The sequence below is a fragment of the Schistocerca serialis genome, chromosome 3 (assembly GCF_023864345.2).
Source record: "Schistocerca serialis cubense isolate TAMUIC-IGC-003099 chromosome 3, iqSchSeri2.2, whole genome shotgun sequence".
Taxonomy (NCBI): domain Eukaryota; kingdom Metazoa; phylum Arthropoda; class Insecta; order Orthoptera; family Acrididae; genus Schistocerca; species Schistocerca serialis.
This window is the reverse complement of record NC_064640.1, coordinates 570,640,580-570,664,585: the sequence shown is the minus strand read 5'-3', so window position 1 is coordinate 570,664,585 and position 24,006 is coordinate 570,640,580. Positions and strand designations below refer to the sequence as shown.

Here is a 24,006-nt window from a genome sequence, read left to right as displayed (position 1 = left end):
GCAATCAGTTGCAGTGGGGAGTCGTCTTCACGTAACCTGTGTTTAGATTTTATGATTTTGCTGTTCTCTCTTTGTTTACAACTCTCATGCCAGATGAAAGTAAATGGATTTCTGTGGATGGGAGCTATCAAATGAATTAAAATACATTCACATAATTACAGAAGGCTAAAATATGGTATTAGTTCCAGTTTTATGGTTTCATCTTATTTCCACATTTCTGGCAATCAAACATTAATTGCTTGCAGAGCAATGAAGTTATTTTTGTCAGTTTGCTAGAGAAATTTGGCTTTTATTAATCTTTTCCACGGAGGCAGTAAATTTGTTTGAAGTGAAGTGTTTCATTCCACACTATTAGCTAACTTCAACTGTTCGCTGAATTTCAAGTACGTATTTTCATCTTCTTGCTTGTAAAGCATTATGCCATAATAAAGTACCAAAATGAGACACTAGATTACTGGTATGCCAAGAAAATTGGCTACTGGAAAACCACACTGAAAAAAACCTTAGTAGTATTTGACATATCTGCCTTCCGTGAAACACAATGGTTTTTGATCACAAGACATGTTTCAAAACTTGCTTGGTACCTCCTCTAGGCTCGTTATTTCTTAATTTGTGTTGTTTACATCTTAAATTTACAGAATGCTTGCCATTCTTCAATAAATTATAGACTGGGAGCACACCATGTTGTATCATCATAACTCCTCACAAGGCTTTATATTTACTCCTGGAGTAGAGTATAAACTGCCAATTGTACAGTTTCTTGGCTTCACAAGTAACCTAGTTCTGCCAATTTATAGTTTCTTGGCTTTACAGGTAACCTAGTTAATTTTTATACAGTTTGAAAAGGTCATGAAAAGCTCGTTGTTCTTAGTTCCAGTGTATAGAAACAACTGTTGTTATTTATGTATTTTATTTTTGCAAGAAATTTGCATTCCTTCTTTCTAGCATTTTGCAAGTATGTGTGCACATAAATTTGATTAAAAACACTATGGATAAAAAACTATGTTAAAGTTACCATATAGCAAAATATTAGGGTACTTTGAATTGTTGAGTCTAGTTCCAAGAACTGCTTTGTAATTTTGCATTCCTTATTTGGATAGGATGTGATAAAACAATTGTCCTTAGTGCAATATTCTGTATTTCCTCTTCGAACATCATGCCCCACTGCTGCACGTGGTGATGTGATAGACATGGAATTCCAAACAGAAATCGGCGAAAGGTGTATGAGCAGAACAAGCACAAAACACAGGCTGCCTGCGTAATTTTAGCTGTGCATATGCAGCAATGCCTGTCATCTGGTGCTCTTTGGCAACTGCTCAAACCAACCTATTTCTAACAGGTTGTGGGGAAAATATTGTGAGTGGTGATCTGAGAAGTGTTACTTTCAAAACAAATTTTCTTTTAGCCAAGATGAATTATGTTACATGTAAGATTGTGCGATGAATTTCTTAAATGACAGAGCATTTGACTTTCATTCAAAACTTGACACTTTGAGGACCAGTCACTTAAAAAATATTTCAGCCTAAAAGACCAGACATTTATGTCATCATTTAAAATTTTACTGGCACATTTGTGTTTAATACATTGTAAAGGTAAAGGATAAGACATGAAAAAAAACAGTATTATATGTGAAAGCTTAGCTTTTTTCCCTGTACTGTATGTATATTGATTTAAGCCATGAACTTTTCCTATTTGTGTGTTCACACTACTTAATAGTGATGTTGGTATTAGCTGACAACATAATGTGCCATATGCTCTGAATATCTGCTGTCATTTGCTGGTGGGATAAGGTGACATAAGCTATGATTGGCTGACAGAAGTGCATCACAATCTCAATTTCAGTGTTTCGAAAACTAGCCCACTGAGTTTGATGAAATTTGTATTTATACTTTTGTAATGTGAAAATATGCAGTGTACATGTTGCTGCACATCAAAGATCTCGCCAAAATGCATTATTTTTTTTTTTTTTTTTACTGGGTTTCAGTTCCTAAAATGTGGAAAGTTCTACACTTGTGTATAAAACCTTTACCTTTTAAAGGATATATAAGTTTCACATGTCTGAGGGAAAGTATGCTGTCACTTAACACAAAGAAAGTGTATTTTCACCTGGGGAAAATGTGTGTTTTCACCTGGGGAAAATGTGTGTTTTCACCTGGGAAAAAGAGTATTTTTAACTGAGAAATCCGGGAAATTTTTTTGTTCCTTGTTCGCATACACATCCCATGTGATGTCTAGTTGCAGGTGTATGTTTTCTTTGTCATACCTCATGTAGGTGAATTTATTTTCTGAGGGTACCTTTTTCTTTCATGTATAATAAACAGTGGAAGAATGCACGATATGAAGTAAGTGTAATATTATCACTAACATAAGTTTTAAGTTTACCCAATACAAAAATGACCCTTGCTGTTTTTGTGTATATAAAATTTGAATGTGTCTCCCAAGTTAATCTTGAACCAAGGTGAATACCAAGGAGCTCTGCTGATTTAGTATCTCTTTCTATATTACATAGACTGAATAGAATACTTATTGTTTTGTCAGGTTTGATTCTTCACTCATTGATTTCAAACCAGTCATTAAATGCTCGTAATTGTTCTTCACTTTGTGATTTTAATTTGTCTAAGTCCTTCTTGGTATTGTAAAGGTAGTGTCATCTGCACAAAGTGATCCTATAAGGATTCTGCTTTTCCAGATTTAAGTATAGAACCCCAAAAAGAATGATGATATAATCAGAAATGAACTAAATGTATGCACTGTAGAAGAAGAGTCAGAAGAAAATAGAAGTTGAATGGAACATCTACAAACAATGGATAATGAAAAATTGCCTGTAAAAATAAAGAAATAGGAACCAAAAGGAAAATGAGATCCGGGAAGACTGAGGAAAATATGGGAATCGTAGCTTGTAATACACAGCGTAAAATGGAAAGTAAAGAAGAGATGAGGAAGTAGAAGAAAAAGTAGTTGTTCAACTTTATTATGAAAATCGATTCAAGTAATATGTCACTTAAAATCCAAAGAAAAGTGTGGAGTGGTCATATTACACTAAGAATGTTGATACATGTGGAACATGCTCTGTTGTAGTATAAAGTGAAGTGCTAGCAAATCAGTAAGATTTTAATCCTTGTCATTACATGTGGAAGTGTGCTAAATGAGGCTTTACAGTACCCCACAAATTGCTATTATGCTTTTAGTATATTTCATGAAAATAAGTATTTCTTGGTTTCAGAACAGTGATTGTCCAGCTGTAGTTAGTGCTTCGGATACTGATACTGAAGGAAACCAAGGGGTAACTGCTGCTCTAGACAGTGTGAAGGACGATGTAAGTATATTTTATGTTTGGATTGTGAAAGCAGTTGCTGTTCTCTTACATTGTGCAAAAATGTGGAGGTGTGAGATCTGTTGTTAAAATAACATATTATACTAAGGTTTTTATGGAAATAAGCTGAAACAATGAAATGTTCAATCATTATACAATCATTTGAAGCTTAGTGGTGTAGTAGTTACTTTACTTAACACCTGTAAACCTTTTGAAAAAGGGGAGGGGAGTTTAATTCATATTTTGCTGTGAAGAATGGTTTTGAAACAGTGCTCTGTTTACAGGTTATAGGTAGCTCTAATAGACATCATAGTAGTTCAAAATCATAACAAATCTGTAATCTGAACAATGATCCTTTATTCTAAGGTTAACACCACTAAACATAAAACAATGTTGAAGACTAATTGATATACCCCATTTCAGGAATCTGAGACTTCCTTTGTGAAAGAAGAAACAATAGTAGACTACACAGTAGATCCAGATGACTCGGTAAGAATTCAAGATATATATACACTATGTGATCAAAAGTATCCGAACACCTGGCTGAAAATGACTTACAAGTCCCTGGCACCCTCCATTGGTAATGCTGGAATGCAGTATGCTGTTGGCCCACCCTCAGCCTTGATGACAGCTTCCACTCTCACAGACATATGTTCAATCAGGTGCTGGAAAGTTTCATGGGGAATGGCAACCCATTCTCCATGGAGTGCTGCACTGAGGAGAGGTATAAATGTCAGTCAGTGAGGCTTGGCACGAAGTCGTTGTTCCAAAACATCCCAGAGGTGTTCTATAGGAATCAGGTAATGACTCTGTGCATGCCAGCCCATTACACGGACTTTATGTTGTGTAACCACTGTGCCACAGGCTGTGCATCATGAACAGTTGCTCGATCATGTTGAAAGATGCAATCGCCATCCTCGAATTGCTCTTCAACAGTGGGAAACAAGAACATGCTTAAAACATCAATGTAGGCCTGTGCTGTGATAGTGGCATGCAAAAAAACAAGGGGTGCAATCCCACGACACGACATCACCATAACCCTACCACCTCTGAATTTTACTGTTGGCACTACACACACTGGCAGATTATGTTCGCAGAGCATTCGCCATACCCACACCCTGCCATCAGATTGCCACGTTGTGTACCATGATTCATCACTCCACGCAACATTTTTCCACAGTTCAATTGTCCAAGGTTTACGCTCCTCACACCATGCAAGCCGTCATTTGGAATTTACCAGTGTGATCTGTGGCTTATGAGCAGCCGCTCGACCATGAAATCCAAGTTTTCTCACTTCCCACCTAACTGTCATAGTACTTGCAGTGGATCTTGATGCAGTTTGGAATTCCTGTGTGATGGTCTGGATAAATGCCTGCCTGTTACACATTACGAATCTCTTCAACGGTCAGCGGTTTCTGTCAGTCAACAGACGAGGTCGGCCTATATGTTTTTTTGCTGTACATGTCCCTTCATGTTTACACTTCACTATCACATTGGAAACAGTGGACCTAGGGTTGTTCAGGAGTGTGGAAATCTTTCACAAAGATTTATGACAAAAGTGACACCCAATCACCTGACCACATTCGAAGTCCATGAGTTCCACGGAGTGCCCCATTCTGCTTTCTCACAATATCTAATGACTACTGAGGTCGCTGATATGGACTACTTGGCAGTAGGTGGCAACACAATGCACCTAATATGAAAAATGTATGTTTGTGGTGGTGTCCAGATACTTTGATCACATATGGTATATATACACTGATTTTTAGTTTTATTACGTCATTAGTCATTACTTAATATGTTCCATATGCCTTTTGCATTATGAGCCATGCTGTGCTAACAGATAGAAACATTTGTTGTTAGAGGCTTGAATTTTCTACAGTGTAGAAATAGGTTCAAATGCCAATGTGGTTTTTCTTGCGTATTACGAAAAAATACATTTTAATTGATACAGCACACTAGAGATCTCTTGAAAATACATTATTTCTGGTTCATGCAAAAGCGGCAGAAAATGTGACATAGCATTTAAAACTGTTACTGTAGTGGAGTTAATTGGAAATGGGTTAATTTTGACTGATGTCACATGTAAGCCATCATTTATTTGTGTGGGAAGTTAAGTCATTTTTAGGTTGTACTAGAAAATCAACATTGAAGACAAAATCAGGATCCAATCAGACTATTAAAATACCTTTCAGTTATCAAGATTATTAAACTTATGCCCACATATTTATGACATGTTTACATGGGAATGGTAAAACTGACAAATCTGTTTACATTTTACAAAAAAATGATGCTTTCACATTAAATTACTGAAAACACTACTTTTGCATTGTTTACTTGAGATAGTCATTTCTCTAGTTACAGAAAATTGTTACCTATAAGCTATAACAAGATACTTTCTGAGAAACTTTCTCCTGACCCTGATGTAAGTTAAAAGAATACTGCGTATATGAAAGCAGTGTAACAAACCCTGTATAAATAAAACTTTCATTGCAGAAGTGCTATTTAAAGAAAAAAAAAACTATAATTTGTTGTCCGAAGTCTACTTTTACGCTGTTTCTTATCGTAGAATCTTGATGTAATGAAAATGCAAGGGAAAATATCTTCAACCCACTCTGGTGAATAATGGATACTGTACAGTGGTCATATTGTGGTTTCACTGTTAAAGTCATTTTAACTTGTGGTCTTCCCTTTGAATAAAATTATGGTTTTTCTCTTTTTGTGGTTATGGCAAATAAGGAATGACAATAATCTGCTAACATGCTGCAGTTCCACCACCGTACAAACCACTTTTCCATTACTGCAATGTCTTGTTGAAGGCATTCCCCATGTTCATCGCTTATATCCCCCAAAGTTTGAGGTGGACAAAGTCCAGATGAAAATCAAGCAAATGTAATTTTGGTGCCGTATGGCACTTCATATGTTGGAAACAGGTGATCATGTTATTCACAATCTCTTTATAGTCATCAGATTTGTGGTTTCCAATAAATTGCATACGCACTGACTTGAAGGCATTCCGTGTACCTTTTTCAGTCTCACTTAATGAGTTGGCAAAATCTGTATCTCGCATAAGCTGTCGTACTTGGTGGCTAAAAAATACTCCCTCTTTAATCTTTTCATTGCTTTTAGTGGGGAATCTTTCTTCCCATATTTGCAAAAGCTTCCCCTTCTCTGTCCAGCGTCATCGCAAATGTCTGTGTTAACCACATTTTAATATACAGATGTAGGAGATATACATCTTCAGAGTTTACTAACGATTTATATGACATACTCCTTTTACCCGGAATGTAGACGTTTCACTTAGCCTGCTCTTTACATAAGTAATGTTCTTTGTTGCTGTGGCTGCTCCACTCGCACAGAAAGCAACAGTACTTCATATAACCTGGTTGCATACCAGTTGATAATCCTGTTACTTTCAGATCTGCACACAATTTCCAGTTATACATATCATAGTATAAGTAACTGAGTAAAACTCGCAAAGTTTCATAAGTCTCTTTCATGTTAATCGAGTATCGGACTGGAACTGAGAGATATTTCTTACTATTATGGAGGAGGACTGCCTTTAAATTTGATCTTGAGGAATCAGTAAAGTGTCTCCATTCTTTAGGGTTGTGAATGTGACACAGTGTTCCAAACAAATGGCTGATGTCACTGCTGTACAAAAACCCATTGGAGGAAAAGGAAAAGGTTGTTTCAAACACATTCTGACACCTACTATATGAAGTCACTTTAACTCTCTGAATGAGCAAATTCCATCCTTGTAGTCACGAAGTCAGTAACTCAGGTTGTGCCTATGACAGAGTCAAGTCCCAACAGAGTTCATTAAGTTCTCCCGGTATAATGTGATGTGGTGATGTTGATTGTGGTGGCAAATACTCTTGATCTGGAACAACATGTGTTACACTGGTTGCTGCTGCTGTTTTGTTCCCACTGCTATCGGATAACATCTCTATACTTTGTTCATCAATGGTCCAATCACTTGGTGGCATAGGAGATGGAGAAGCATCATGAGGAACTGTCTTCATGGCTGAGGGCAGGTTTGTATATAGTTTTGATTTTGCAGTTTACACTTTCACCTTGGTCAAGCAAAAGTAGCAGTCATTGTCTTCTGTTTGCAGCATGTTTTGTTACCATAAATGACACTGATGTTCAAGAACCCTGCAACGACTAACACAAGTTGCTTGCACATGTGCCACAACAAAGATAAGGAGGAGAGGCCTTACCTTGGTCCCCAACTGTGCAGCCAAAACCCTATTTTAACACTTTTTGGTGGACTGACCCAAAAAACAGTAAAATGTAGGAAAGTATAAAGTACAGGGAAGCATGGAAATACAACAAATGAAAATGAGTAAATTGCTCGTACTGTCATTCTCTTTATGTCATTCAAAATATTAAATTAAAACAATTTAAATTTTGTCTATTTAAAATATCTGAAGAAGTTGTTTTTGTTTCCTTATAACAGCAGTTAGCTCTGCTTGTCTCTCCACACTATACAAAGCATCAGTCACAAAAGCAGTGGTCAAGTGCTGACACACACACACACACACACACACACACACACACACACACACACACACACACACGTACGTGGGTTTTGGGTTTCCCTCTTCATTCCAATTGTGTCCAATGGTGTAAATTAAAATGATATTCGTGTTCTAATGTGAGACGTATTGTTGATAATCATTGTAAAATGAAGTAAATAAAACTTGAAACACAGTATTGTGTAAAACACTAAAGTTGGCAGTTTTCATAAATGGAGAACAGTTGGCAGGAAATCTACAGCTTATTGCCAACAAGGAGGTCACTTGGCTCGGGTATGTCGTGGGTGAGAAAATGGACAGACACTGTCGTCATGTTATGGGGTATCTTGAGGAGGAATGTGTACGTCTGACATCAAGTCATACCAACCTAAGACTGCCAGCATAGTACAGATTAGCATATTTCATGCAGAGGTAACGACAGTTTGTGAAAGCCTATTATAGAGACAGCCATCTTCAAAAGCAGTGTTTATGTGTGTAAAGGATTGTGAAATTAAATTGAAGCTCTTGTAATGCAACACATGGAGCAGAAGAAAAGTTCCTACTAGAGTCACTATCATCAAGTCGTGAGTGTCATTAAGGCAGTGACTTAGCACACTTTCCCACCCTTCCAAACATTGCTAACCTGTGACACTGGCAGCCTTGACTCAACACGCTGACAATGAAAATCTTTTTTACCACACTACATTACATGATCAATAACTTTGTGTATAGTCTGCATTTTCTGCTTTGCTCCAAGCAGTATTGCTCGTCTGTATGGGACCCTTACCAGTTGGGTCTGATTCAAGAGATTGAGAAGGTCCAAAGAAGAGCAGCAAGATTTGTGACTGGTACATTTAGCCATCTCGAGAACATTACAAATCTCATAGAAAGTTTGAAGTGGGACACATACAACATGCTAAACGTAAGGGGCTGCTCACTAAATTCCAAAATCCGATTTTCACTGAGGATGTAAAGCATATATTATTACCACCAACTTTCAAATTGTGCAATGATCACCATTCAAAGATAAGGGAAATAGGGAAATTAGTGATTGTACTGAGGTATTCAGACAGTCATTTTTCCCTCGCGTGATCTGCGAGTGGAACAGAGAGATGTCAAAGGAAACTTAAAATGTGGGAAATGTAACATGGAATCATTAATGATGGGAAAGCATTTTATTGAGAGAATAGGACTTCTGTTGGCACCGACAAAAATTAATATAAAAAAAGAGGAAAATGTAAAATGCGGCAACATAAAAATGAGTTTTTACTGTAGTACACCTTCTTAACTGCATGAGTAAGTTATACCTTTGGCTCTTCACTCTATATTCCCCACATGTGTAACAAACATATTGAGGTTATTTACACATATCTAGATATTTTGTCCAGAAGTTTCTGACAGAATATACTCATATATCTTACTCTTGACATATGCACAAAATGCGATACAATAGTGACTGCCATTACAATACAGCACCAATACTCTTTTGTCAAAACTGCATGAAAACTCACCGTGTGGTAGCACAAGGCAAAATTGTGACTCCTTTTATGATAGCTAACACAAGATGGACAGACACAGAGATAAGAATAAAATAGAGAAGAAAGGTACTGAGTTGCATGTGAATTGAAACTTATTCCAATTAAATTAAAGAATATTTCTATAACAGAGAAAAGAAATCAATATCCAGAGGAAACTGTACATGATGGAGAAAAACTGAAAATGAAATATGAATTCAGCATATGACAGTTGTCAATAATCACCTATCTTCATGCAGAGGGCAAAAAGTGTGTTGTGCAGTGCTTACTGTGGTTCCTATGGCCGCATTGAAAGGAAAAGTACCTGTGAAACTGTTTGTTTTCATTCAGTGGCCCAGGCAGTTTCCCAGCAAGTGATCTGCGCTGGAAAAACCATTAAGGGATCAGTACTATCATGCAGCATCTCAAGGATATTAAAGTGTTTCTTTGTGAGGAATTGTACAACCATCATTTAGCATGTATACTTAGCTGTATCGCTGAGCATTCAGCCTATTTTTGATATCATAAGTGACCTGTACCATGTTAAGTGGTTGTTCATAGTATTTTGTTCAATCTGTGCGGTTTCCAGTTGGTTAGTGAGCCCAGTCATAGAGGTAGAGATGCCCAAACTCTGTGCAGTGATAATTTACAAACTTTAAAAAGCATCCTATACATAATTCTAATCCAATACAACACCAAGCCAGCTATCTATGTGGGAGAGATATCTGTTCTTGCCTGATGTTATCCTCATGAAATTAAGAGCAGTAGCCAGCTGTTGTAGCAGTCATCCTATTGCTGGATTTTGTCAGTATAGACAAGGATCCATATATATCAAAAATGTGTCTTCAGTAGGAAATAAAATTTCAGTTTTAGATTTACTGGATATTTTGCCATGCAGCTGCTGGTAATTGATTAATGTAGAATATTATTCAACAGATGATGATGATGTTAGGTTTGTGGGGCACGTAATTGCGCGCTCATCAGTGCCTGTACAAAGTCCCAATTTTTTCATAGTCCAATTTTTTTTCACAGTCCAATGTAGTCACTGTCATGAATGATGAGGATGATGATGAAATGATGAGGACAACACAAACGCCCAGTCCCCGGGCAGAGAAAACCCCCAACTCGGCCGGAATCGAACCTGGTTATTCAACAGAGAAAATTTATACAGATGACCACCTATTTCCACTAATTAATAACTGTTGAATGTGAAAGTTAGATATAGTTTATAAATTACACATTGCACTAAAATCTAGTTTTTATCTGATATGTGGCATTGACAGTCCTTTCGTTTTATTTTGTATGTTATTTTGGGATACCAGTGCATCATACACACTCAGTCATAAAACACATCATTAAACTAAGTGAAGAATAAATAAATTTAATAATGATTAAATAAATTTAAAAATGAGAACAGTGTATCTGTACACATTCAGATTGAGGTGTTTCGTAGATTCCCTAAATCACTTAAGGCAGGGATGGTTCCTTCGAAAATGGCACGGCCGATTTCCAACCCAATTTTCCCCAACTGGAGCTCATACTCGTTATCTAATGACCTCATTTTTCAATAGGATGTTAAATCCTAAATTTCCTTCCCTCTTTCACATCACGATGGATTGGCCTCCCTGTCATGAGACATCATTTTAAGAATAGTTTTACCTAAACCCCAAGTGACTAAGCCTATTAAAGAAAGTTAAATGTGTCATCAACCCGATGCTTGGTTTAAACTGCACAGTAATTTACTAGGCATGTTTGTATTGGAGGTGGTATATCCTTGCATTCTTCCTTACCCAATCAATGATATGGGGAGCTGCAGTTTAATGTGGGGTTTGAACTGTGAAGCTCTTTACTATTCTGTGTATACAAATCATTTCCAGAGGTGAAATAACTGAAAAATGACATAAAAACATTGTGAGATTCACTGGAGTTTGAACCTCAGAACTTTATATTTGTAGCCTGACACCTAAACCATTTAATCACTGAGCCATGGTGATCCTAATTACAGTTTTATGAATCTTGGATATCTTTGCAGAGTAGGAGTTTGTTAAGGAAAAAGCTGTGAAACTAAACTTCAAAATATGTCGATTACTACTGACTGTTTTCAGTTCTCCTGGAAACTGAAAATGTATGCTTAAGAATAATGTCTACTTTTCTGAATGAAACACTTTAATATACTCCGCAGCTACTGAGCTTTGTCTTTATGTAAACAGCTGTTCCTTGCAAACAAGTGTATTTTGTTAACAACAAAAGACATGAAATATTAGGTTCACTACACTGTCTCACTATATAAATTTCCAGCTTATTAAATAGTGCTGTACTGCTGTTTCTGAGTTAATATTGCGTATGACATACGACAGTGTGTATCAGTGGGTAAGTGTCAGACACATACAAAGGTCCATAGTTGGTCCAAGAACTTTTTTCTCTCAGTTATTGCTCCTGTCACCTCTGTCAGTGAGTATCATATGTGAAAAATGTAAATTGTCAGATGTTAAACTGTATGCCCCTCAACACTGTCTGGATAATTCTGTTCAAAGGTTGAAAGAATTTGAGGGGACTATGCCTAATAAAGTACTGAGGTCTTCAAACTAATATTCGGGCTGTTCTCATAAATAGGTTTCACCCTTATGTTTTCATATAATTTGTTCAGCAGCAGTGAAATTTGATGAAGTTAGCTGTAGTCAAGGCAGATTAAGAAGATCCGTGACAGTTGGAAAGGCCTGGGTGTGGTGGTTTCCCACCTCAACCAATCACATAATTCAATTATGTAAACATCTCTTTGGTAATGCCTCAGTGTTGTTGCAGCTCTATAGGAGGCTAACTCCAGCTGTTTGCGAGTCACAGTTGGAAGCTGACAACAGCACTGCTAGCTGTCGGGGATCTTCTTATGCCGTCTCAACTGTAGTTCCGTACTTAAAACTGTGTGAAGAAAAGTTTCTTGATTATTATTTCATCATTGTGTGTAAAAATATGCTACAGATTTCTGTGCATATCTCCTTGTCATGTATTGGCTGTATTGAGGCTCCATTGCAGGTCAATGGTATATAAAAAGTGCACTGCAAATATTCTGCACTAGGTTTTAATCTGAACTTATTGCATTGATAAATGGCAGACTGACTTCATGTGTTTTTTGGAGGAAATACGACTATAACAATAATAACTTATTTCCATCTGCTTTCTCTGATTTTTAAAAAGTTTATCAGTGGATATGGAATCAATAATTATGGTATGAGGAACTGATTTGGGTTGTTATGGCAGCAAAATTATTGTACCTGAACTTCTGAAGAATGTTATTATAGTGTTCACAAATATGTAGAATAGCATCATCCGCAAATAATATTGTTTCATGATGAAGGCTACTTCCAATGTATGAAACTCTCCACTCAAAAAATAATTTTCGTGTTTTTTTTTAATATAGTGCACACTCTAATAATCTTTAAACTTGTAAACCTTCCACTTTATTGTTTGTGGGTGCTATGTACACTAGCACATATTTCAGTTACTAAAACAAAGCCAGCCGGTGTGGCCGTGCGGTTCTAGGCGCTTCAGTCTGGAACCGCGTGACCGCTACGGTTGCAGGTTCGAATCCTGCCTCGGGCATGGATGTGTGTGGTGTCCTTAGTTTCAATGGGTTTAAGTAGTTCTAAGTTCTAGGGGACTGATGACCACAGATGTTAAGTCCCATAGTGCTCAGAGCCATTTGAACTAAAACAATTTCTTATTGTGCGGGATGTGGTATTTCTACAGCCAGGAAAAGTGGCACTGTGCGTAGAAGTTAACAATGCATTGTCAGATATTGCAGGAAGTTCCGCATTTCAGGGGCATGCATCTCCTGTACAGCATTGTGAAATATCTGCAGTCGAAGAGAAGGAAGAAGATAGTATTGATACTGAGGAACATGACTTGGTTAGTATTTTTAGTATAATATTTATTGATGTATTTATTTTGAGGTTAGTTACATGGCTGCATTGCTGAAAGTTGTGTTTACTTTGATTTTCAATTTCTTTGTTGTTTCAAGTAACAATCCTAATAACAGGAATGGTTTTGTTTAATAGGAGCTGTGACCCCTTTATGTAGCATTGTTGTTGTTGAACTATCCATCACTCAGAAATTAGCTAAATCTTAAAGATGAGCCAGTAATGTGTTAGTCCATTGAACTATGTATTTAAACTTAGCTGCTATATGTTGCATATTATTTCTTTCCTGTGTAAAAATATTTAAATACCAGTTCGTAGCTTACTTTCAAGTAATCACTATCACTGTGTTACACTGTAATGCATGTTCAGCGAGATTTATAAGTTATATTCAGTTTCTTTGATTATGTCTTAAATAGGACATCTAACCAAGTATATTACTAGTTTACTCTGAAAAATGCTGTACATCAATGGGTGGAAATATTCAGAATCTGTGAGAAGAGCACATGCTAATAGAAATTTGTTTCACAATGTTATTTGTTATATAAAGGAAGGAGTAGAGCAAAGGAGAAGACATCAAAGTATCAGAGGCTCTAAAAAAATCGATATGAATTCAAGTGAAATAGATATAAAAGATGAAATAAGTGCAGTCAGCATAACACCACACACAAGACTAGAATCTAGGGAAGCGTCTTCTGTTTCTGATTCTGTTGTACCCCATCTCATTATATCTTTCACCTATATGCAACTATTACTCCCAATGTCCCATACAATCTCTTTTTTTATTTTTAGGTTTTTGTCTTCATTTACAATTTTTTATCTCCACTGTTCCTTCCAGTACCAAATTAACTGCTACTGAATGCCATAGCAGAAGCAGAATTATTAAATCTGTGTTTTGATCCTGTTTCTCAAATGAAGTGATTCAAGATCAAGGGTTGTATGACAGTACAACCATCTTGAGGCTGAAACAAGTTTTCTTTTTTATAATTGCAAACTTTTGTAATAATCATTGGTTAAGTAATTAACACATTGGGGAGCAGTGAGGTTCAAACCCATATTTGTCCATCCAGGTGTAGAATTTCAGTTGGTTCCATACATTAAATAAGACAGATCTACCTACTATGTCACAGGTTTCCTCACCCTACCCATATGTGCACTGATAAAGTGGAATACTGTCACCATCTCTGTTCCATAGAATTAAGTACTTACAGGATACATGAAGGTTACATGATGTGGTATCAAAGATACATTACAAGCTCCTCATTCAGGGCCGGCCGGGATGGCCGAGCAGTTCTAGGAGCTACAGTCTGGAGCTGCGCGACCGCTACGGTCGCAGGTTCGAATCCTGCCTTGGGCGTGGATGTGTGTGATGTCCTTAGGTTAGTTAGGTTAAGTAGTTCTAAGTTCTAGGGGACTGATGACCTCAGAAGTTAAGTCCCGTAGTGCTCGGAGCCAATCCTCATTCAGGTCATGAGTTCCAGGGATGTCTATCAGCTGCCGTGTCATCCTCTGCCTTGTGGCATCATGCGGATGCAGTTTAGATGGGGATGTGGTTAGCACACTACTCTCCCGGCTATTTTTCAGACTTTCCATATTGTGTAACCACTACTAATTAGTCAAGTAAGTCCTCACTTGATATCACAAGGCTGAGTGTCCCACTTACCAGTCCTCTCACCAAGGAAAAAACTGTAGCAGTACTGGGAATCGAACCCAGGCCCTCTGCATGGCAACCATCTAAGCTGACCAGTAAACTATGGAGGCAGACAAAGATGCATTACAGGTGCTAAAAATGCAAAGAAATCTGTCATCATGGCCTGGTGACTGAGAATGAGTATGAAGAAAAAATCACCTCACTTCTGATGTTCCAGTGCTTTTGTCATTAGCATCCATTTTTAGTGTCTGAAATTGAGCATTGCTACAGGTGACACTTCTGAAATATACAGATAGCTGTCACAACAGTTTGTTTATTAACTGTGAAACAGAACTCAGTGCACAGTTTCAAGGGATGTGGTGTCCACACTACTTGATTACAAACTGAAAAGTCAATCCAAACTCTCAATGGCGTGACCCGTGAAAGCGTAGTCGCTGACAAGCAGATAGGGGGCTCATGGAAATGGAGACAAAAGGCCCCACAGCCTTGAGCTTGAGGGCAGCTGAGACCCAAGTCCAGTGCAGCGTGGCACCTGAAAGTGCCTGATGGAAGTCCAGTGACACGTTGCACTCGAGGGCTGCCAATGGAAGTCCTGTGATGTGTTGCACTTCGTCAACTGATGGAAGTGCAGCGAGTGTCAGACAGCAGGTGCTCATGGCAATGGCAAAGGTGACTTCACTGGATGGGCTGTAGATACGGCCAGTATAGAACATGGAGCATGTACTGGCCCAAGCAGCCACCAGCAGATGGATACTTCAGTGGCGTTTAGTCAGCAGGTGATTTCATTTAGGAAAGTGGTGCCCACAACTGCAGTGCTGCGTACTCTGATCTGTGCACCACATATCGGTGAGGGTTGTGCCACCCAATGCCATGGAGACTGTGTGAGGCTTACTTGAAAACAGCTCAATGAGTTGTGTTGATGTCTGCTGTTTACGCGCGATCCCATGGGGTAATGTTACTAGCAGGCCAGGGCTGCATCTACCCATGGTACACATCTGTAAGAATGGTGACCGTAAGGTGTCAGCCCAGCATGTACAGTGCTGTTAGAAATGGACAAATACACGTAAATGATGGGATACTGAAAGATCTGTGAATATTCCAAGAATGTCTGTGTTAGAGACTTGTCTGTGCCGTGAAGTGGACTGAATAAATGTCTAAAGTAAAAAATGACTGTGTAGTACAACTGTGGAGTAACAGTTATTTTTACATGCTGTTTTAATTTTTCATTAATATAAATAAGGCATCACAACAGAAAAACTGTATATTGACCACGTTTGTTGCACAAGATTATCATGTACAATTGCAGTAGCCACAGAAACATAGCAACTGCATCATGAAATAATTGGAACAAGTTGCCTAGTCTCCTAAATCACCCAATACTGCATGTGAATTATACTTTCACACTATATTGTCTTCTGGGAGAGTGTCTTGACAAATGTACCATTGAACATACATAGGACGGTGGTGATAGTATTATGCTGTTTGGCACATCTACATAGGCCTTGTGTTGTAGAAAGCATAGGAAAGGCGTGGATGAGCAAAATATCATTGCTGGGCTCTTGAAACCCTCTGTGGATGATTAATTCTTTTTTACAGGAATGACAGTTCTAAAAAAATTTCATGCCTCAAGGCCCTATGTTAATGGTAATGTGTATCATCACTTACTGGTTCTTTAACATACTTCATGAACTCTTTGTTGGTAATTATGTAGGACTTGGAATGTACAATTTTCTTGAATAAAAAATTAACTTTCAACTTATAGCAGTGTTGTCTCATGTGAAGCTGCAGATCCACGAAATATGTTTCAACAGAAAAACATGCTACCATTAACATTGTTAAAGTAGTTTGCTTCCAAAATCTGCTGCTTTTGGGAATGGTCATTTCTTGGTTATAAATGTTACTCTGTGCATTTTCACCTTGTGAATTCAATGGTGAGAACATTTGTCATCAGTTCTTACTATATGGTTATTTAAACTACTCTCAAAAGTTCAAGGTTTTTTTCCAAAACCTGCTACTTTTAATGATCTGAAATGAAATTTTGTTTCCATCTCATGGCTATTTATTTTCTGTGCCAAAAATCAGCTGTTTTGCTATACTAAATGTAGGGCAACACAGCATTAATTAGAAAACCTGCGATTTAAGTTCTGAAGAAAATTCTCAGAAAATTCCCAAAAATGGATAGCTTTGTGATATATTCAGTTGTGGTTGGCAAACTTGTGTTTATTGTTGGACACCTGTCACATTGTCAGCACTGTAATAATGCTGTTATTTCTCTTCTAGTACGAACATCTTGTTATAAAGAGCATTCAGCTTATGGTAATTATGAGTTTGTTGAAATATGTTTGAAAGTGAAGATTTTGCTGATATTGTAGAAGAAATAGAAAAGGAGAAGAGTCAAAAAAGAGGTATCAACAAATAAGGATGAAATAAAAACCAAATGGAAAATAGAAAAACTGACTAAAAGAAACAAAGGGTGGAAAGTATATTGTAATCATAAAACTACCCACTTGTGTAAAACTAAGGAAATTGCTAGGAATGACATTGGAGTGTTTCACTATAAGGTTTGGACTTTGCAAGACAATGCATTCAACAGACTATTCAAGTAGCCACGATCCACACACATTCTTCAGAAAATTGAAAAAGAAACTGTTTATAGAGCACCATCTACACTGTTCAGATACAATAGGGACCTTTGAGGGTGTATAAAAAACATTTCTTGGAATTTTAAGCGTAGTAAGGTCCAAAGTTGAGTATGATGCTAAGATGATTATGGAAGAAGATGCAGAGACGAAAGGGAGAAGAGGTGGCTCTCAAGTGACTGAAAAGATGAAATTGCTTAAAGAGGAAACAAAAGGTCATATTATATCATATTAAAAACTCATAAAACATCTACATCTACATGATTACCCTGCAATTCACAATTGTGTGACAGAGTGTTCATTGAACCATCTGTAAGAAACTTCTCTGCTGTTCCACCCTCAAACAGTATGCTGAAAAAACGAACATTTAAATATTTCTCTGTGACCTCCAGTTTCTCTTATTTTATTGTGACGACCATTTCTCACTATGTAGGTTGGTGCCAACAAAATATTTTCACCCTCTGACGAGAAAGTTGGTGTTTGAACTTTCGCAAGAAGGTACTGCCACAGCGAAAAGCGTCTTTGTTTTAATGACAGCCACCCCAATTTGTGTGTCTTAGCCATGTCTTTCTTTCCCCTGTTTTGTGATGGTAAAAAATGAGCTGCATTCTTTGAATTTTTTTGATGTCCTCAATCAATCCCATCTGATGTGGATCCCACACTGCACAGCAATTCTCCAGAAGTAGGTGTTCATCCAATAAATCAGTCTTTGGTTTGCTTTCCCCCACAACAGCATCTGTCTGATCATTCCAGTTTAAATTATTTGTAATAGTAATCCGTAAGTATTTAGTTGAGGTTTTACTGTCTAGATTTGTGGGATTTATCATGTAACAGAAGTTTAACAGATTCTTTTTAGTTCTCATGTGGATGACTTCACATATTTCATGATTTAGAATCAATTTCCAATTTTTGCACCATACCAGTAGACTCTAAATCATTTTGCAATTTGTTTTGATCATCTGACGACATTACTTGGCGGTAAATGACAGCATCATCTGCAAACAAATTAAGACATCTTCTCGAATCGTATTCTAAATCCTTTATGTAGATCAGGAACAATAGAGAGCCTATAACGTTTCCTTGGGGAATACCAGATATTACTACTGTTTTACTTGATGACTCTCTGTCAGTTATTATGAACTTCGGCCTTTCTGACAGGAAATCCCAAGTCCAGTCACACAACTGAGATTATACTTCATAGACACACAATTTAATTACAAGTTGCTTGTGAGGAAGGGTGTCAAAAACTTTCTGGAAATCTGAAAATGTGGAATCAATTTGACATCCGCTGTCAATAGCACACATTACTTTGTGAGAATAAAGAGCTAGTTGTCTTTCACAAGATTGATATTTTCTGAAGCCTTGTTGGCTATTTGTCAATAAGTCGTTTTCTTTGAGGTGACTCATAATGCTCGAGCACAGTATGTATTCAAAAATCCTACTGCTAATCCACATTAGTGATATGGATCTGTAATTCAACGGATTACTCCTTTTTCCTTTCTTGGTGTTAGTTTCACTTGTGCAACTTTCCAGTGGTGGAGTACAGATCTGTCTATGAGTGAGTGGTTGTATATGATTGCTAAGTACAGAGCTGTTGTATCAGCATACTCTGAAAGAAATCAGAGTGTTGTACAATCTGGACATGAAGCCTTGCCTTTCTCAAGTGTTTTAACCTGGTTCACTACACCAAGGATATATACTTTTAAGTTATTAATGTTGGCAGTTGTTCTTGGTTCAAATTCTGAGATATTTACTTCATCTTGTGAAGGAATTTTGGAAAACCATGTTTAGTAACTCAGCTCAAAGCATAAATGGTTGCAAAAACATACTTGACCTCTTTGCAACAAATAATCCCAACCAAATAAGGAGCATCTTGACAGATACAGGGATTAGTGACTGCAAGGTAGTTGTAGCTAAACTGAACGGTCAAACCTACCAAAAATAAATGCAAAATATATCTATTTAAAAAAGCAGATGAAAATTCACTTAAAACTTCCTTCCTTGAGACAGTCTGTATTATTGTTGACAGAATAAACTGTAGAATCAACTGTGGTCCTTCAGTACAGAGCTGAGGGGAGGATCTTAATCAAAGGCTCAGACGGTTCTGCAACTGTATAAGTTGCAGATTCTTCGACTTGTGCCATAGGGTTCTGGATTTCAAGGTTCCGTTAAACAGGTCAGGAGTCCACTACATGCAGGAAATGGCTACACAGTTCTGAACACAGCTTTTCCAAAAATTGTCTGCAACAGCTAATGTGACAACTCACATGCAATGGAAATATTTTATCCCTTATAACTATGAACAGGTCTGATCTTATCAACATTGTCAGTATAGAGACAGGGATTAGTTAACTTGATGTCATCATTGTGACTATGGCTGCTAAACTTAATAACTGCATCAAGAAGGCTAGGAGAGTATTTATGCTAGAAAGAGCAGATAAGCAGTTGTTAGGATCATACATAGACAATGCATGGACACAATTTAGTTCCAGTATGATGGATGTAGACAAATTAGGGCCAATGTTTTTACTCATTGCAGATCATGCTCTGGAGAAGTATGTGCTGAGTATGTGGATTAAGGACTGAAAAGACCCACCATAGTTTAATAACAAAATTTGGAAAAATCAAGGAAGCAGAAATTTTGGTACTTTTGGTTCAAGAAAAACCACAGAAATGCCAACAGGCAAAAATTAGTAGAAATTCATGCAGAAGGATGTACAGTCATATCATCATTTGACCATCACACAGACCTCGGTACGGAGACCATAGTAATAGTCATCCCCAGCAGTGAGAACCAACTGAAAGATTTGAAAACAAGTAGGTCGACAGGTCCAGATGGAATTCCAGTGCATTTTTACAGTGTGTGCTCTAAAGAGTTAGCTCCTTACCTAGCTTGGATATATTGCAAATCTCTTGTCTAGCACAAAGTCCCAAGCAACTGGAAAAAGTGGGGGTGACTCCTGTATATAAGGTCAAAAGAATGATCTTATAAAATTACATACCAATATCCTTAACATCAGTTTACTCCAGAATTCTTGATCTTTTTCTAAGTCTGAATATAATAAATTTCCATGCGGCAGAAAAACTTATGTCCACAGATCAGCAGCGATTGAGAGACCATCGCTCTTGCAAATTTCAAATTGACACTTTATCACATAACACACTGCAAACCATGGATGAAGGGTAACGGGTACATTCCATATTTCTGGAGTTCCAGAAATCGTTTGTCATAGTGCCTCACAGCAGACTTTAATTAATGTCTGAGCATCTGGAATAGGTTCCCAAATATGTGAGTAGCTTGAAGTCCCTTCAAATAATAAAATCAAGTAAGTTGTCCTGGGTGACGAGTGTTCATCAGAGACAAAGACATTGTTAGGGGTGTCCTAGGGCAGTACGACTGGACTACTCATGTTCTCTGTGTACATAAATTGCGTGAACAGCAATCTGTAATCTGTTTGCTGAAGATGCCGTAGTGTACCGTTGTTGAGTGACTGTAGGAGGCTATGGGATGACTTAGATATAATTTCTATTTGATCTAATGAATGCCACCATATTCTAATTGTAGAAAAAAGTATGTTTATGCAGGTGAGTAGGAAGAATAAACTTGTAATTTTCAGATAGAACGTCAGTAGTGTGCTGCTTGACAGTTACGTCTAGGTGTAATGTTGCGAAGCAATACAAGATGGAGCTAGCATGTGAGGTCAGTTATAGGGAAGGCAAATGGTTGGCTTTGGTTTATTGAGAGAATATTAGGAATGTGTAGCCCATCTACAAAGAAGACAGCATATGGAACATTAATGTGACCCATTATTCAGTACTGCTTGAGTGTTTGAAATCCCCTCCAGTTCAGTTTAAAGGAAGAAATTGAAGCAATTCAGAGGTTGCTACTAGATTTGTTACTGGTAGATTTGATCAACATACAAGTATTACTGAGATGTTTTGTGTACTCAAATGGGAATTCCTTGAGGGAAGATGATGTTGTTTTTGCAAAACACTATTGAGAAAATTTAGGTAACAGACATTTGCAGCTGACTGCAGATCATATCTGTAGCTATCAATATACATTGTGTGTTTAGTTTCTGCATGTGTGTGACAATGCTGCTACACTAGACTGATGACACAGGTACTTCATGGGCTGATGGTGGCTCAATTATAACTGGGGAACAGAACCCTGTAAGAGAAAATGAAAACTCTCCATGTGAGTCAATCTATGGGAAGCAGACTGGCCAAAACCATGTGTACGCATGTACAGTTATAAACTCAGCATGCGAGTGATGACTGAACAGTCTACAACAATCCTCGACATGAAGTGCAAGGCGAGATGTGTGGTGGTTGAAATCAGTGTAAGCACTTTCCCACCCGGCTTACTGCCACTCACTGGTAAACACTTCTGTCAATGGATACGCCCATACTATGTGTCGCGTGCAACCTATATGGTAGATATTTGCACAGTTCTGCTGTGCTGCCCACACCAGGTCTTCTGCCTCCATCACAATGTCCACTGGTAGGGTACTTTTCTAAGAACCGTGAAGACAAGATAAGTAACATTAGGGCTCATATGGAGGCATATAAACAGTCATTTTTTCCTCCATTTCATTTGAGAGTGGAACAGGAAAGGAAGGGGAAAGGTATGTTGGTAGCAGGTACATCCTGCCATGCACTGTGTGTGGCTTGTGGAGAATGTATATAAATTTAGGTGCAGATGCAGGTGTGGATATGGATGTAGTACACTTCCTGTTCAGAATTTCATCCTAAGTAATGTGAAACTCAGTATTTCAGTGTTCAAGTGGGCCACTGAGTTTCTAATTGTCCAACAAAAGGAATCTGGAAATCAAACTGAAGATAGTATGAGTTATGTCTCATGTTGTAATACTAATCCTTGTGTATTGAGTGTGATGCATATACACTGAAGTGCAAGAGAAACTGGTATAGACATGCGCATTCAAATACAGAGATATGTGAACAGGCAGAATGTGGCGTTACAGTCAGTAATGCCTATATAAGACAACAAGTGTCTGGCGCAGCTGTTAGATTGGTTACTGCTGCTACAATGGCAGGTTATCAACATTTAAGTGAGTTTAAACCTGGTGTTATAGCCGGTGCACATGCAATGGGACACAGCATCTCCAAGGTAACGGATTTCCAGTAAGACCATTTCACGAGTGTACTGTGTGAATGTCAGGAATCCGGTAAATCATCAAATCTCTCACATTGCTGCAGCTGGAAAAAGATCCTGAAAGACTGGAACCAATGACAACTGAAGAGAATCATTCAGTGTGATAGAAGTGCAGCCCTTCTGAAAATTGCTGCAGCTGTCAGTGCTGGGCCATCAACATTTGTGAACTATTCAACAAAACGTCATTGATATGGGCTTTTGGAGCCGAAGCCCATTCGTGTACCCTTGATGACAGCATGACACAAAGCTTAATACCTTGCCTGGGCTAGTCTACACAGACGTTGGACTGGTGATGACTAGAAACATGTTGCCTGGTCGGACAAGTCATGTTTCAAATTGTATTGAGCAGATGGACGTGTAAAGGTATGGAGACAACCTCATGAATCCATGGACCCTGCATGTCAGCAGGGGACTGTTCAAGATGAAGGAGGCTCTATAATGGTGTGGGGTGTGTGCAGTTGGAGTGATATGGGACCCCTGATAAGAGTAGATATGACTCAGACAGGTGAAATGTACGTAAGCAAACTGCCTGATCACCTGCATCCATTCGTGTCCATTGTGCGTTCTCATGGACTTGAGCAATTCCAGCAGGACAGTGTGACATCCCACATGTCCAGAATCGCTAAAGAGTGGCTCCAAGAACATTCTTCTGAATTTGAACACTTCCGCTGGCCATCAAACTCCCCAGACATAGACATTATTGAGCATATCTGGGATGCCTTGCAACATACTGTTCAGAAGAGACCTCCACCCGCTTGTACTCTTACAGGTTTATGGACAGCCCTGCAGGATTCATGGTGTCAATTTCCTCCAGCACTACATCAGACATTAGTTGAGTCCATGCCCCGTCATGTTGCGGCTCTTCTGCATGCTTGCAGGAGCCCTACACTATATTAGGCAGGTGTATCAGTTTCTTTGGCTCTTCAGTGTAATTTTGGAAGACTACAGTATATAGCTGTGTACATAGAGAACTGTGTTATGTCTTTATTTCAGACTTCTGATTACACAACAGAAATTTCCAGTTTTAAAAGAGATATTAACACAAGCCCTGAAGAAGCTTCCTTGTCTCACTTGTCTCATGAAGCTGAAGACAACCTTGTAAGTATTTCCACTGTTTATTAATTAAGGTAGCACAAATTACCTTATTATATGTTTCACCAGTTAATAACCATGGAATCTTCCTTATAGAATAAAACCCATTTTTTCAATAAGCTCTTTAGTAACTGTTATCCTGCAATTCAGATAGTAGAGCCAGAAACTGTAAAAATAGTGTGTGTGTGTG

At 38.0% G+C, this 24,006-nt stretch overlaps 1 protein-coding gene across 1 annotated transcript in view; it reads left to right on the top strand.

The window, feature by feature from the left end:
- LOC126470462 (microtubule-associated protein futsch-like) overlaps positions 1-24,006 on the top strand; it is a 525,429-nt gene that overhangs the window by 331,184 nt on the left and 170,239 nt on the right. Inside the window, exons 22-25 of the mRNA XM_050098320.1 lie at positions 3,224-3,316; positions 3,737-3,802; positions 13,164-13,250; positions 23,718-23,822. Of these exons, the coding sequence (XP_049954277.1) occupies positions 3,224-3,316; positions 3,737-3,802; positions 13,164-13,250; positions 23,718-23,822 (351 nt within the window). The remainder of the gene's footprint in view (positions 1-3,223; positions 3,317-3,736; positions 3,803-13,163; positions 13,251-23,717; positions 23,823-24,006) is intronic.